This window comes from Eulemur rufifrons, chromosome 29 (assembly GCF_041146395.1).
Source record: "Eulemur rufifrons isolate Redbay chromosome 29, OSU_ERuf_1, whole genome shotgun sequence".
NCBI classification, from domain to species: Eukaryota; Metazoa; Chordata; class Mammalia; order Primates; family Lemuridae; genus Eulemur; species Eulemur rufifrons.
In genome coordinates, this window is record NC_091011.1 from 42,031,494 (window position 1) to 42,046,270 (window position 14,777).

At 33.3% G+C, this 14,777-nt stretch overlaps 1 protein-coding gene across 1 annotated transcript in view; it reads right to left on the reverse strand.

Annotated features, from left to right (window-relative positions):
• Positions 1 to 6,132: 6,132 nt before the first annotated feature.
• Positions 6,133 to 14,777, reverse strand: part of MIOS (meiosis regulator for oocyte development) — a 34,815-nt gene continuing 26,170 nt past the window's right edge. Inside the window, exons 10-12 of the mRNA XM_069461510.1 lie at positions 14,231 to 14,435; positions 7,408 to 7,537; positions 6,133 to 6,569 (exon numbers count right to left, since the gene is read on the reverse strand). Coding sequence (XP_069317611.1) covers positions 6,473 to 6,569; positions 7,408 to 7,537; positions 14,231 to 14,435 — 432 coding nt within the window. The 3' untranslated portion in view covers positions 6,133 to 6,472. The remainder of the gene's footprint in view (positions 6,570 to 7,407; positions 7,538 to 14,230; positions 14,436 to 14,777) is intronic.

Sequence of the window (14,777 nt, forward strand, 5' to 3'; positions counted from 1 at the left end):
GAAAGACTGTAAGCACTGAATTATTATTATTGCCACTGTTTCTGACATTACATAAATTATCCTTTAATCCTCAAGTTGTGTTTTAGCAAAGCTTTTTAAAACATTGTAGTATCATTGGTATGTCAGTAAGAAAATTGCATTTTTAAAAAATGTTATGGACAACCTCTATTTCCTCAAATTATTTATAATTGGAAAATATTTTTTTTTTTTTTGGAGACAGAGTCTTACTCTGTTGACTGGGCTGGAGTTCAGTGGCATCATCACAGCACACTGCAACCTCAAACTCCTGGGCTGAAGCAATCCTCCTTCCTCAGCCTCACAAGCAGCTGGGGCTACAGGCGTGCGCCATCATGCCTGGCTAATTTTTAAAATTTTTTTTGTAGAGATGGGGTCTTGCTATGTTGCTCAGGTTGGTCTCGAACTCCTGGCCTCAAGTGATTCTCTTAACTTGGCCTCCCAAAATGCTGGGATTATAGGCGTGAGCCACCATGTCCAGCCAGAAAATAATTTTTAAAAGTCCAAAATTAGAAAATAAAATAAACACCTTTTTTTGGCTCGTAGAAAGAGACCAAATGCTAAAATAGTACTCATTTTATGCAAATGATTTAGCAATTATAAATATTAATCTGAATGGATTTGAGTCTGCTAAAAACTGTGCTTACCATCTACCTCTTCCATTAGACATACAGCTCCTCCAAGGCCGTCAATCCTTTAACATCAACTTTAACATAATGTCTGGTACACCTAGACTGGCGAATGCTTGGTGGTCTGTTGGAAGCATGGATATGCAAGCATGTTCAGAATTTATCAAATGTAAATAACTTATTATTGGAAATGAATTGAGCAAAATGTACTCCAGACTGGGTTAGGCAATAATCACATAAATTCCATAGAGGACAGGTTTCCTGCCATAGGCCCAGAGCCAAAACAGGAGGCAGGAAATCTCATGAGGAAGATACAAGAGAGAGAAGATTGAAATAAAGTTACTAATTATGTACCGCTAACTTCAGAAAAATCAGAATTATTTTGTACATTCATTTCTCAATATGCTAAATGCAGAACAAAATGCACTATTTCCAAATATGACAGAAGAAATGATTGAGACCAGAATGCATTTTTTGTTATTTCTATGTATTACTACTGCAGAATATGAAATCTAGAAAAATGCTTTCTGAACAATTAGATGTCAATTCTAATTTTCTTAATACCTTGTAGAATGTTTCTTCACCTCATAGAATAAATCCTAATAATATTTGATTGCTTTACTATGGTAATAACAAGATACTAGGTCATGGATAACTTTTATAAAAGCCAGTAATATATGTGGTGTGTGATATGCATATACATTTATTTATACATTATTATTGTAAAAAATTGGAGATACAAATACCAAGAAGAAAACGTTACTCAAAATCCCACCCTTTAAAGTTAAATTAATCTCACTGTTAAAGTTTCTATATTCCTCAACCATTTCCCATGCAAATATATTTATATGCCATATATACTCTCCTATAAGTTGCCTTTCTCTTCACTTGCCAATTGTTAAATCTTCCTTGTCAATAAAAATATCTATACCATTTGAATGGTGTCCTACTATCCCACAGTATGTATGTATCATAATTTATTCTTTTCTATTAGTGGACAGATTTCCAAGTTTTTATTATAAGCAATAAATGTATGTTTGTACGTATCATACAAACATACATCTTTGTGCACTTATACAATCAATCCCTCAGACAGTATTCCCAGTGTACTACACCAAACGTTATGAATCTTTTTAACGCTTTTGATTTATATTGCTTACTTGTCCTCAAGACTTAAAACACTTGCAAGCTGTTATTTCAGAAAGTTTCCTTCCCACATCCATGAAAATGCATATTATCCTTTTTAATCTGTATAGACAGGTAAATAGTAGCCTACTTTTTAATCAGCATGTTACTGATTTAACACTGATTTACATGTCAGCTGTTCTAATTTGTTTTGGCTGTATAAGTCTTTGATCAATATTATCTATTGGTTGGGTATTTTCTTCATGGATTTGAGAATGCTTTTTATGAATTAAGGGTATTAAATTAGTCATGCATGTTGTAGTTTATCACAGTTTGTTTGCCTTATAAATGTTTATGATATTTTTGCTATACCAAATTTTAATGACTTGGAAAAGCAGCAAGGGTGTGCCTCCTCCTGCTTTCCTCTTCTACACTGCTATGTGCAGAACCAGTGACGACAACATTCATGTCTTATTCCTGTCTATAACGGGAAGGATTCTAGTATTCGCCACTAGGCACAATAGATAATAAAATAGGAGGCGGAAAAATGGAGGAAAAACATTCCCTTTGCATGATAAAAATTAATCTAAAAACCAACTTAGGAATTAATTTTTTAATTTTATCAAGTGTCTTTTACATCCAAAGAACCATTGATATGGTTATTCTCTTTTGACATATTAATACTAAAGTATTTCCTTATACTGAATTCTTGGAATAAACTCTTGTCATACAGAATTATTCTTATACACAGCCCACAAAGTAGTATACAGAAGCATAAAATGAATCTTGGCTCTATTTGCTAGTCGTGCAACCTAGGACAAGTGACCTAATGTCCCTACACCTAGGTTGCCTCATTTATAAAATGAGAACAGTAATGGTATACTTGCCTCACAGGGTAACCCTGAGAATTAAACAGGATAATGTGCTTGACACCTGGGGCACAACAGGCCCTAACAGTAACTATTATTCTCATTAATATACTGTTGGATTTGATACTAATTTTATTTGTGACTTTATCATGTATACGAGGGCTGTCCGGAAAGTATCCAGCCATGGATACAATGGATACAATGGCTGAATACTTTCCGGACAGCCCTGATTTCTAAGTGAAATCAGCTCTTTGTTCTGGCAATCTAATTTGATATCTGGATTAGCTGTTAAAAACACTTAGGAAGCTTTCCTCTGTTTCTATACTCTGGGAAAAGCATTTTATTAAAAAATCAACATTTTTGTAAAGTGCTGCCTGTTATAATCAGCAAGGTAACCTACAAAATAGGCAGACGATGTAATGAGAAGAGTAGTGGATAGGGAAGCTGGTGTCCAGCGTTCAGTTAGCCGCACCTCTGCCATTGCCATGTGGGTCACAAGACTCCATACATTTTTTTTTTTTTAAGAGATGGGGTCTCCCTCTGTGGCCCAGGCTAGAGTGCAGTGGCGCAATCATAGCTTACTACAGCCTTGAACTCCTAGGCTCCACAAACCTCCTGCCTTAGCCTCCCGAGTAGCTGACATTACAGGCATGAGGCATGGTGCCCGGCAATACAAATATTTTGAACTAACACTGAATATGTCTCTCCCACCTCTCAGATGCCTCCATCTGAGCAGATATTAGACATTAGGAACCACTTCTTAGTACCCACTTGTTTTAATTATGGCTATTCCCAGAGAGAGCAAATCTCACAGTGTACTTTTAAAATTATCACTACCACCCAACAAGTTCACTTAAATGAACATCAAGTGTAACAGAATGTCAGAAAAGAAGTACAGAGATAATCCTGATACTTTCTCCTGTGAAGATTAGGGAGTTTACCTTAAATCTAGTTAAAGTAAGAACTGAGGATAGATATGAAAACTAATTTTCAAGAGTCACTGGCCAACGGTCCAGATTCACCAATAATTTTTTTTCATCCTGGGTTCACTCCTATATCACATTTAATTTCTAGGAGGTTATTTAGAGGATTTTTGCATACAGATAGTAAAGCAGTAATATTCCAACTTTATCCAAATTATGGCATTTTTCTTTTGAGATAGGACTTAGCTACTTTTGTTTACCCTCAATTTGGGATATTACCGTTATTGGGAAGTTTTCATTTCATCAAGACAAATGTAGATTTACCATCCAAATCATACCATATTCATTTAAAAAGAACTGATACATGAGTACCCAATGAAGATTACGGTAACAATGACTGCAAATCACTATCATTTATAGGGCACTTACTATGTGAGAGGGATATGACACTTCATGTTTATTGCATCACCTAATAACTCTATGAAGTAGGCATTTCTATACCTTTCTTTTAACATATGAGGAAACTGAAACTCAAGAAGGCCAAGTCACTTACCCAAGATACTGGGGCTAGGATTATAAATTTCAAAACCCATATTTTTACTATTTGTAGTCAAATGGGCAACTACAGTTAACTTTAGTCATCCAATTAAATACATAAGTACATTTTTGTAATACTTACCATGTGTAGCACTGACAATGGAAAGATACTTTTTAAATATACGATTTTAAGGAATAATATCCATTCTGGAAAGTGTATTAAACTGAAAAACAGAGCCCAAAAGAAATGTTACTTCTAAGATCAAGTATGAAACCTGCCATCAAATAAGTACTAATATTACTTTATGTGTATTATTTGTAGAGTTATAGATAATTTCCAGATTAGACATGTTGACTTTAACCCAGATTTATTCAATATTTTAAAAATAATAAAAACACTTTTATTAAACACTTCTATTGAACATGTTTAGATAAAATATCTTATTTTTATAAACCCAAATATCAGTGATCTAGTGATAAAAATGGGAAAATAATCTGAATCTATTTTCATGGTCTATACATGCTGAAATGCAAAACAAACATAATAGCTATCTTATAAACTGCATGTTTGGGCATTACAGAAAATATTAGGAGGCTGACACACAGATACAAATAATCATAAAAATGTCACCCTACATATTAAGATTATAAATAAGCATATTATTTACATAATAGACATTATATTCATGTCTTATGCTGTATTTTCAAAAATTATAAATATCTCAGATAAATTCAATAATTTTATATTTTACTTTAGCTAAGGAGAAATGAAAGTGTATAAGATAAAAGTTTGACATTAAAGCTGACTTTCATACTTAGGACATAGTAAATTTGAAAGGAACATTTCAACTGAAATAATATTAAAGGTAAAGGGTATATCTTAATAAAATGAAATCAGTAAGAATTACTTAAAAGAAGACTGGAAAAAGGCCCCTTAATAGCAATCTTTGTAAAAAAATTTTAACTATTCCCAATTCTTTCATTTTAAGATTGTCATCTACGTGAGACATTTAGAGTACTACTTCCAATGTTTTACTAGAAAAGGGTCTTTTGTATCAGATCTCAAAGTAAAAAATAATTTTAATCCACTTTTGTTCAATATTTAGGTCTTACCTCAAACTACTCCGATAGACTTTACTTTTTATAAGGTAAAATTGCCAACATGAAAGCTCTTAAAATTCTTTAGCTTATTTTTCCCCAAAATCTATAAAATAAAACTTCAGGTTTACTTTCTATGTATGAACACAACTTCAACTACAAAATTCAGTTCAGTTCTGTGCATATGGCAGATGACTGAGAAGCTTGCTACAAATCCTTTGTATAATATTTCTCTTACAACTACCTATAAAATGAGAAAAAAAATTTAAAATAAAGTTCCTGATTAGCCCCAATAAACTTACTTTTAAAAACTTACATCTAAAGTAGTCCTTCAAGTAACCCTGTTTCCCCAACACCTCCTAGTCTACCTTGGAAAGAACGAGGTACTCCAAAGCAGGAGGGAATTTAACAGGACACAGACATAGATTACGCTGAATGGTTGGTCACATATGATCTTGCACAGACTTTGTGCTCAGTAAAATGTTCTCAGATGATGAGGATAAAATGACAGATTAATACTGTGAGAATCTTTGAAGACAAATCAGGACATTGGAAAGCAAAAAGTAGAAATTGAAAATTTTGTAACATATTTCCCTGAAATGGCACCTATTTTCCTCTTTTGAAGAGAAAAAGTTGTAAGATACATTCTACATTTTGGCTTTTCTAGGAAGACAATAATGGTCTGTGCCAAAAGATTTACCTTAAAGTGAAAGTATATGAGGGAAAAGGCTCCTTAAAAAAATGTATATCAAACATACATTGATAAAATTTATTTTCCAGTGTGGGGTAGGGGCTAATTCTAAAAGTTAAAATCCACAATTTTAAATTTATCTGAAAGGAATCTAAGAATGGATGAGCTTAAAGTATTGTCTGAATCATTTAACTGATCTTTTATTTTAAAAGTTTACAGATTTTATTGAAAGATCTAATTTCAGCTTGGAAGATACAGGTTCAAGGTCTATTCTTGGTTATTCCACAAATTCTGCTTGTAAAATGTTGATAATTTCAACAAAACCTTAGAAAGTTCTTCTAAAATGGACTTTTTCAACCTACTGAACAGAACTCACGCCTACACTTTGATGTTCATTTCAGCAGCACTTGTCTCTGTGAAGCACATCAAAATCACTCAAACATCAAATTGCTGATCTGATAGAATGATTTATTTTCCCATTACAGGAAAGTCATGAGTGACTTGTTTTGAGGTATGTTTTTGATCTATGAAGGACATCTATTAGAAAGCTCCACACTTGAAGGTTTCTCTTTAGGTGATAACATTTTATGGCTGGACAGTCTCTGCAGGTACTAGGTTCCCTGTTGTATCCAACTGCATACATTTACATGTGCATGCAGACACAGGGCACTCTGCATGGTCCCTAAAAAATAGGTCAAATAAACAGTTAAAAATCCAAATTATACATACATACATTTATTCATCTATATCTTTTTTCATGCACAGTATGCCCACCTCTTTATCTATATCTGATATCTATCTATAATGCAACTTTTCAAAATGGCATCTGGAAAACACAAGAATTAAAACCCAGAGGAAAAAAGCATTAAAAGCATCAAATTAGAAATGACTGCCAAGCTGAATTTGGGGAAAAAGGTACTGAAAAATGAATAGCTTTACTTTCTACACATATGGCAAGATACCTCATGCACAACTGTGAAAACAAAACGGATGTGCTCAATATTTAAATTAAAGCTAATGAGACAAATTGGGCATCAATGTTATATCAATGAGGAGCACAGGGCCACTGGCATTTTTCAGAATAAATAAAAGTATGGTCTTGACAGTCTCCAGTGCATGAAGTCCCTGCTAGCTACATAACAAGCTTACTTAGAAGAGAAATGAGACAGCAGTTTGATATGTACCTTATCATTTCATTTATAATTCAATTACATGATATTCAGTTTTAAAAAACTATAAACATATCCTCTTCCTAAATAAAGTTAAATGATGCTAATCAAACATTTAGCTCATATAAAATATCTAAACTATTTCTTATATAAGTATTAACTTTATAGTTAAGATTACATAGGATTTCTAATGATGAAAAGGTGATGACACCATCTTTGTTAACTCAAGTGATGGCAAAAATAAAATTTATCCTTTGGCTATATGTTAACAGATAAACCTGAACTATTTAAAAGCCACCTGCTTTATCTCCTGTAATACTAAGCCTGTTAAAGAAGGAATGTGCTGATTACCTGAACCAACTAAGCATATGTCCAGCATGCCCACCGTGCCTGCAATTATGACACCATGTAAACCAGTTGTTAAATTGAGCTAATTTTTTGTCCTTGCTCAAGTCCACTTTTTCATCTGATTTGGATCCTCCTAAGGAAAAATAAAATAATCTTCATAAACAATATCACAATATTTTATTTTATTTTATTTTATTTTTCAGACAGGGTCTCACTCTGGCACCCGAGCTAGAATGCAGTGGTGTCCTTACAGCTCACTGCAAACTCAAATTCCTGGGCTCAACTGATCCTCCTGCCTTAGCCTTCTGAGTAGCTAGGACTACAGACATGTATCAGTATAGTGGGCTAATTTTTAAAAACTTTTTTGTTAAGACAGGGTCTCACTATGTTGCTCAGGCTGGTCTCAAACTCCTGGCCTCAAGCAATCCTCCACCTTGGCCTCTCAAAGTGCTAAGATTACAGGTATGAGCCACTGTGCCCAGCCAATATTTTATTTAAAGTTACTTAAAAGGTATTCCTAAAACTATGTTCAAAATATAAATAATATGTCATATTGAAATTGCATTTTTGATGCTGGGATTTAATTTACTAATAGATGGAACAAATACTAAATTACAAGAGTTCCCCTACATTTTTAATAGCCAATAAAAATGGAAAGTATCAATTTTCAAAATCCACTAACAAGCAATGTGGAATTAAAACTTTAAAGAAACTAAATCAGTAGTTTAAAATCTTTCCACAAGGAAAATACCAAGCCCAGTTTACAGGTGAGTTTTCCCTAACTTTGAAGGGATAAGTAATCTCATCTATACAAATTCTTTCAAACAACAGAAAAAGAAGAGAAATTTCCCAATGCATTTCAGGAGACTGGTATAACTTTGCTAATAAAATCAGACAAAGATAAAACGAGAAAGGAAGACTACAGACCAATTTCCCTCCTGAACAGACCCAAAAATCCTAAATATGAGTAAACAATCTTACAATATCATAGTCCTGATTTAGCAATTCTACTTTTAGGTAAACACACTAGAGAATGTTTTGCACATGTCAAAAAGAGACATATACAAGAATGTTCATAGCAGCAATATTCATAACAGTAAAAATATGGAAACAATCAAAGTATGCAACAGAAGAGTGCAAAAACTGTGTTATAGTCATGAATGGAACATTAAATAGTAGTGAAAAACAAATAAATTACAAGTACATTCATCAGCGTAACTGAAATTAAACATCCCAAAAATCCAGTGTTGAACAAAAAGGCAAGCCAAAGAACACATTCCACATGACTCATTTATATAGAATTTAAAGTACAGGCAAAACTAAATGTGTGATAAAATTATACAAAAAAACAAGAGACTGATTAACATACAATTCAGGATGGTGGGTACCTCTGGAGAGGAGGAAGGAGGTGTGACTAAGCAAGGAGGAATGACCTAAGGTACTGGTATAGAAAAAGTCTTAAGCAAGTAAAGGCTTCATTGATGTTTGATTTATCACAATAAACGACATATATACTCTTAAATATGTTATAGTTTACAAAAATTTACAGAAAAATGTGCTAATACACAGGCATATTTATACATGTACATCTTCTCAAATCTTTATGTAACTTCTAGTGTTCAAAAAAATGCTCATTCTATTAATTTTGGCTACCTCAATATATTTTCTTTTGTTCTAAAACAACAAATCAAATTAAAATATTTTAATATGTCATATAATTAGAGATAAGAATAGAAAAATGAGTAAGTAAAAATATTAAGTCTAATTAAGCAATCACTACCTTTTAAGAATGTTGCATATTAAAATTTCACTTGGACCATTGCTGGTCACACTTTAATGATGACAGCGATAGTCTTTCAGTCGGGAATAGTTTTAAAAATATCCATCTGTTTTTGCTAATGATATGAGGTGAAAGGATGTGTAAGTGGTTCAAAGATTTAAAATGTATTAGGTTGGTGCAAAAGTAATTGCAGTTTTAGCATTGTTGACATTTGCCATTTGATATTGGAGTACATTCTTAAATAAATGTGATTATGTTATACATCATTTTAATGTACATTTCTCATTTTATGTTTTTTTGCTAATGACTTATTACTTGCTGTTTATTTTATATTTATTTTAGACTATGGAAATGATGTTAGACAAAAAGCAAATTTGAGTGATTTTCTTATTTGAGTTCAAAATGGATTGTAAAGCAGCAAAGACAACTTGCAACATCAACAACGCGTTTGGCCCAGGAAGTGCTAATGAACATACAGTGCAGTGGCGGTTCAAGAAGTTTTGCAAAGGAGATGAGAGCCTTGAAGATGAGGAGCTCAGTGGCCAGCCATCGGAAGTTGACAACGACCAACTGAAAGCAATCATGGAAGCTGATTGTCTTACAACTACACGAGAAGTTGAGAAATTGCCAAGGAACTCAAGGTGGACCATTCTACGGTGGGTTCGGCATTTGAAGCAAACTGGAAAGCTGAAAAAGCTCAAAAAGTGGGTGCTTCATGAGTTGACCGAAAATCAAAAAGATCATCCTTTTGAAGTGTTGTCTTCTCATCTTGTATGCAACAACAACAAACTATTTCTCAATTGGATTGTGAGACTGTGATGTGTGATGAAAAGTGGATTTTATTATGATGATCAATCACCTCAGTGGTTCGACTGAGAAGCAGCTCCAAAGCACTTCCCAAAGCCAAACTTGGACCCCAAAAAAAAGGTCATGGTCACTGTTTGGTGGTCTTCTGCCGGTCTGATCCACTATAGCTTTCTGAATCCCACAGAAACCATTACATCTGGGAAGTATGGTCAGCAAATTGATGAGAGGCACTGAAAACTGCAATGCCTGCAGCTGGCATTGGTCAACAGAAAGGACCCAATTCTCCATGACAATGCCCCATGCACGTCACACAACCAATATTTCAAAGATTGAACGAATTGGGCTACAAAGTTTTGCCTCATCCACCATGTTCATCTGACCTCCCATCAAACGACTACCACTTCTTTAAGCATCTCCACGCATCTCGAAAACTTTTTGTAGGGAAAATGCTTTCACAACCAGCAGGATGCAGAAAATGCTTTCCAAGAGTTTGTAGAATCGTGAAGCACTGATTTTTATGTTACAGTAATAAACAAACTTATTTCTCGTTAGCAAAAAGGTGTCGATTGTAATGGTTCCTATTTTGATTAATAAAGATGTGTTTGAGCCGAGTTATAAATGATTTAAAATTGACTGTCTGAAACCGTAGTTACTTTTGCACCAACCTAATACACTAAATCAATCTAAAAGCTTCACCAACAATGAGAGAAAAAAGGAAAGGAGGAAGAGAAAAAGATAGATCTTATGAAGATACCATAAATGATTTAAAATTAACTGTCTGAAACCATAGTTACTTTTGCACCAACCTAATACACTAAATCAATCTAAAAGCTTCACCAACAATAATGAGAGAAAAAAGGAAAGGAGGAAGAGAAAAAGATAGATCTTAAAAGGCACCATTTTATACTTCTATGTAAAGCTCTCATTGGTGATTTTCACTGTTTCTGTAACTTCTATAATAACATACACAGAAAACAGATTGAATCTAGAGCAGGCTAATCGCTATATTTTTCTGATGAAGCTGGAAATATTAAGGTATACCTTATTCCCAACTAAAAAGGCTTCCTAAGATCAAATGACTTTATAGTGAAATTATGAAGCTAAGTACTACAGAATAATTGAGGGAAACGAGAGTTTCATTTACGTACTAATAGTATGAGAAGAAAGAACCAGTATATAACCTTTTAAAATATATGCCACTGTCGAGAAGTTAAGCTCTGTAAGGGCAGGAATTTTTGTCTGTTTTGTTCACTGTAACATTTCTAAGCACTTAGAAAGATAGGTACTAAATAGACATTTGTTGAATAAGTAATATTTATAATTTGCAATGTTTATAATGATGTTAATTAGAACTGTTTTAATAGAGTTCTAATCTTCAAAGCACAATTGAGTATAAAAATATGCAACTTTCAGTTAAATAAGGTTATAGAAATCCTGGTAATTTGAATCATGAAGCATGATGGATGGATGCAATCTCTTTTTTTTTTGGAGACAGAGTCTCGCTCTGTTGCCCGGGGTTAGAGTGCCGTGGCATCAGCCTAGTTCACAGCAACCTCAGACTCCTGGGCTCAAGCAATCCTTCTGCCTTAGCCTCCCGAGTAGCTGGGACTACAGGCACACACCACCAAGCCTGGCTATTTTTTTCTATATATTTTTAGTTGTCCAGCTAGTTTCTTTCTATTTTTAGTAGAGACAGGGTCTCGCTCTTGCTCAGGCTGGTCTCGAACCCCTGACCTTGAGTGATCCTCTGCCTCGGCCTCCCAGAGTGCCAGGACGCAACTGCAGGAAAAGCACCCACGAGTTTAGGTACCTGAGCGTTTAAACTACCATGAGCCAGCATTTGATTTCTATTAGGTCCTGTTTTATTTTGGAACTAGGATGCTTCGGATTTTGCATACCAAAAAAGAATATGTTTATTATTCTCTAGTTAGCTTAGCAATGCCTTTAAAGATCATACTCAGGCTTTCCCTAATTATTCCATACTGCTCCTACCAATCCACTTTCTAGGTCCTTGTCACACTGATGCACTTCGTACTTCCTGTACACTCCCTGTACTTACCGTATCTCTTTACCCTAGTCCATGTTCTTTATTCTCGGTCAACAACCTAGAAAGGCTTCCCTGAAATCCTTACATAGGTAAGTCTACCAAACTTTAAAGAACCAGTTTAAATGGTACCTTCTGCCTGGAGCTTTCCAGATAACCTTAAGGTAGAAGTAATGTTTCCCTCTTTCAAAATTCCTAACACTTTCCTTATATAATATCCCTTATTCATCCTGGAGGGTCTAGATATGTTTTAGAATCTAGAATGTTTTGGGATTTTAGAAAAATAATAAGGAATAAATAACACCTCTATGGAAATCTGAGGTAGCACCCTATCACCAAACTCATTAGTATTTCTTCAGTGAAACATGAATATTCACAAATAAAAAAGAAATAATAAATAATAAGTAAGATTTTAATAGCCTTTCATGCCAATTCTGAACAGGTTTTGCTGTCAAATGAGATTACTGTAAATTCATTTTTAAAAAACATTGGCTTTTCAAATCTTTTTAGATTTTTGAATGACAGATAAGGAATTACAGACCAGTATTTTTTAAAAATATCCCTTTTTTTATGCTAATTATCTTTGCTTATTGCACATAAGTTTCATGAGGTTCTTTGATTGATTCATCTCAGCATGAGCCTTATCTTAATGTATTAAATGAATGCTCAAATATATACATGAAGAAATTATTTCTGAAATAAATATAAAAAAATTTCTAAAACATGAAAAATGTTAAGATTTGATAAACTTGAGTTTTGAATAGTCACTATATTAGTCATCACAACAGAGAGTTTGATATGTTTTAATTTTCTTCAAATACTAGAAAATTATTTTTTCTTACCTATAGAAAAGGTTGAAAAGCTGGTATCTAGCAAAAAAGAAGAGCACTGAGGTGTCATTAGAAGGCAAATAAGCCTTATAGCTTCCTGAGACTTATGATCCAAAAGATGTCTTACATTTAATTATTTCTATGTATCTCAGTTTACACAGATATATGACTTATTTACTATGTTTTACCTCTTTGTTCTCTCATTGTAGCAGATATTCCAAATTGTTATTTTCTATTTATTAGGACTAGGATCATTATAAAAAACTGACTGGTATGCAATGTATAAAATAAAAATCCTTGACTAAAATTTAAATCAAAGCTAAAATGTACATTGAAAAACATTACATATTGCCTTCATTTGTTAAAAACAAAAGCATCCAGATTGAAAAATAATTACTCGGCTAATAATTATAGATACCAGCAAGTCTCTCACAAACGTTAATGTAACAATAAAGCAGACCACTTACATGAATAAGCTGCAAAACAGAATTATAAAATGTCAGAGGTACAACGGATCTCCAGTCCAACACATATATTAAAAAGGGCTAAAGTAACTCTCAATGTCACAGTGTGAATGACACAGAGCTAGAACTAAAACATACATTCTAACACTCTGTCCAGTTCTTTATTCATCACACCAGTGTGCTAAATACCCAAAATGTTTTTAATCAAAATTTTGCCATACTATCATTTTTAAGTTATGTAAATAGCTGGAATATTCCCAACCACCAGGTACATTATATTCAATTATCTACTATTCTCAAAAAAATTTTCCATATGTTTACTATAAACAGTAAAAAATAATCTTAATATTTCTAACCATTAAAAAAACCTATTATGTTTACTAGATAACTGACGAACAAAGCAGAAGCAGCATCAAAATCTAGAAATCAAGGGCTTCTAAATTAATACGGCCTCTATTTCACAGGCAGGTTTTGAAGATGAAATAAAAGGAAATGTCAAAGTGCTTTGAGACTACCAGATGCTCCTTAAGAATACAAGATATCTATTAATATTACAGATGTGGGCACACTGACTTTTAAATACCAAAGTTCAAAGAACTCCTTTTAGCAGAAACAGTGATAAGAAAACAGTATGCATTTAAGAGTACTTCATGTTTAAGCTTTTCTCATAAACTTTAAGTTTGTCAGCATTTGTGAAATTATCTGAAGTATCATGGATACAGAATTACTTTTAATATATAGATGTTAGAAATTACAGGAACATAAAATCCTTCAAGCCATTAAACTGCCCTTTCTTAGAAATAACATAAAACTCAAGTTAGTACATATTGTATTTGCAACATTAACTAACTCAGTTATGTATAAACAGCTCAGAAAAGTGTTTTGTAGAATCATGTCATACCAGGACAGCTAGAAACAGGTGTTCCCATATTAATGAGGCAAAGCGCACATCGAGGAAGGGGTTTTCGACAGCCAGGACAACTTGTGACTTTAGATTTTGTTGGCGAGCCACTCACACCATACTGACTAAAACCTCTGCCCTGATGAGGCACAGCTGAACAGCTATAGGAGATTGACTTGCCACAGAAATTGCAACTCACAAACACCTATAAAAAACAAATGAAAGGAGGAAAAAATGTAATCGAACCATAATGGAGTGACAAATAAAATTTGATCCTAACAAATTATTTTAAAATAATTTTTTAAACTTCATTTTATACTGTAAAATAATTTATCTCTAAGCTTGACTAGCTCTCATTTCAAATCTCTACTTAGCATTTACATTATTTGGGTACTTCCTTTTTGTTATTTTTGTTTACTTATATTCTTTCCAATAACATTGAAATTGGTAGACAAACTCAGAAACTTTATACCCCAACATTTTAAAAAATAACAAGGACTTTAGATTCACACTGGGCCATTACAAAATATACCAATATGACTTCTAA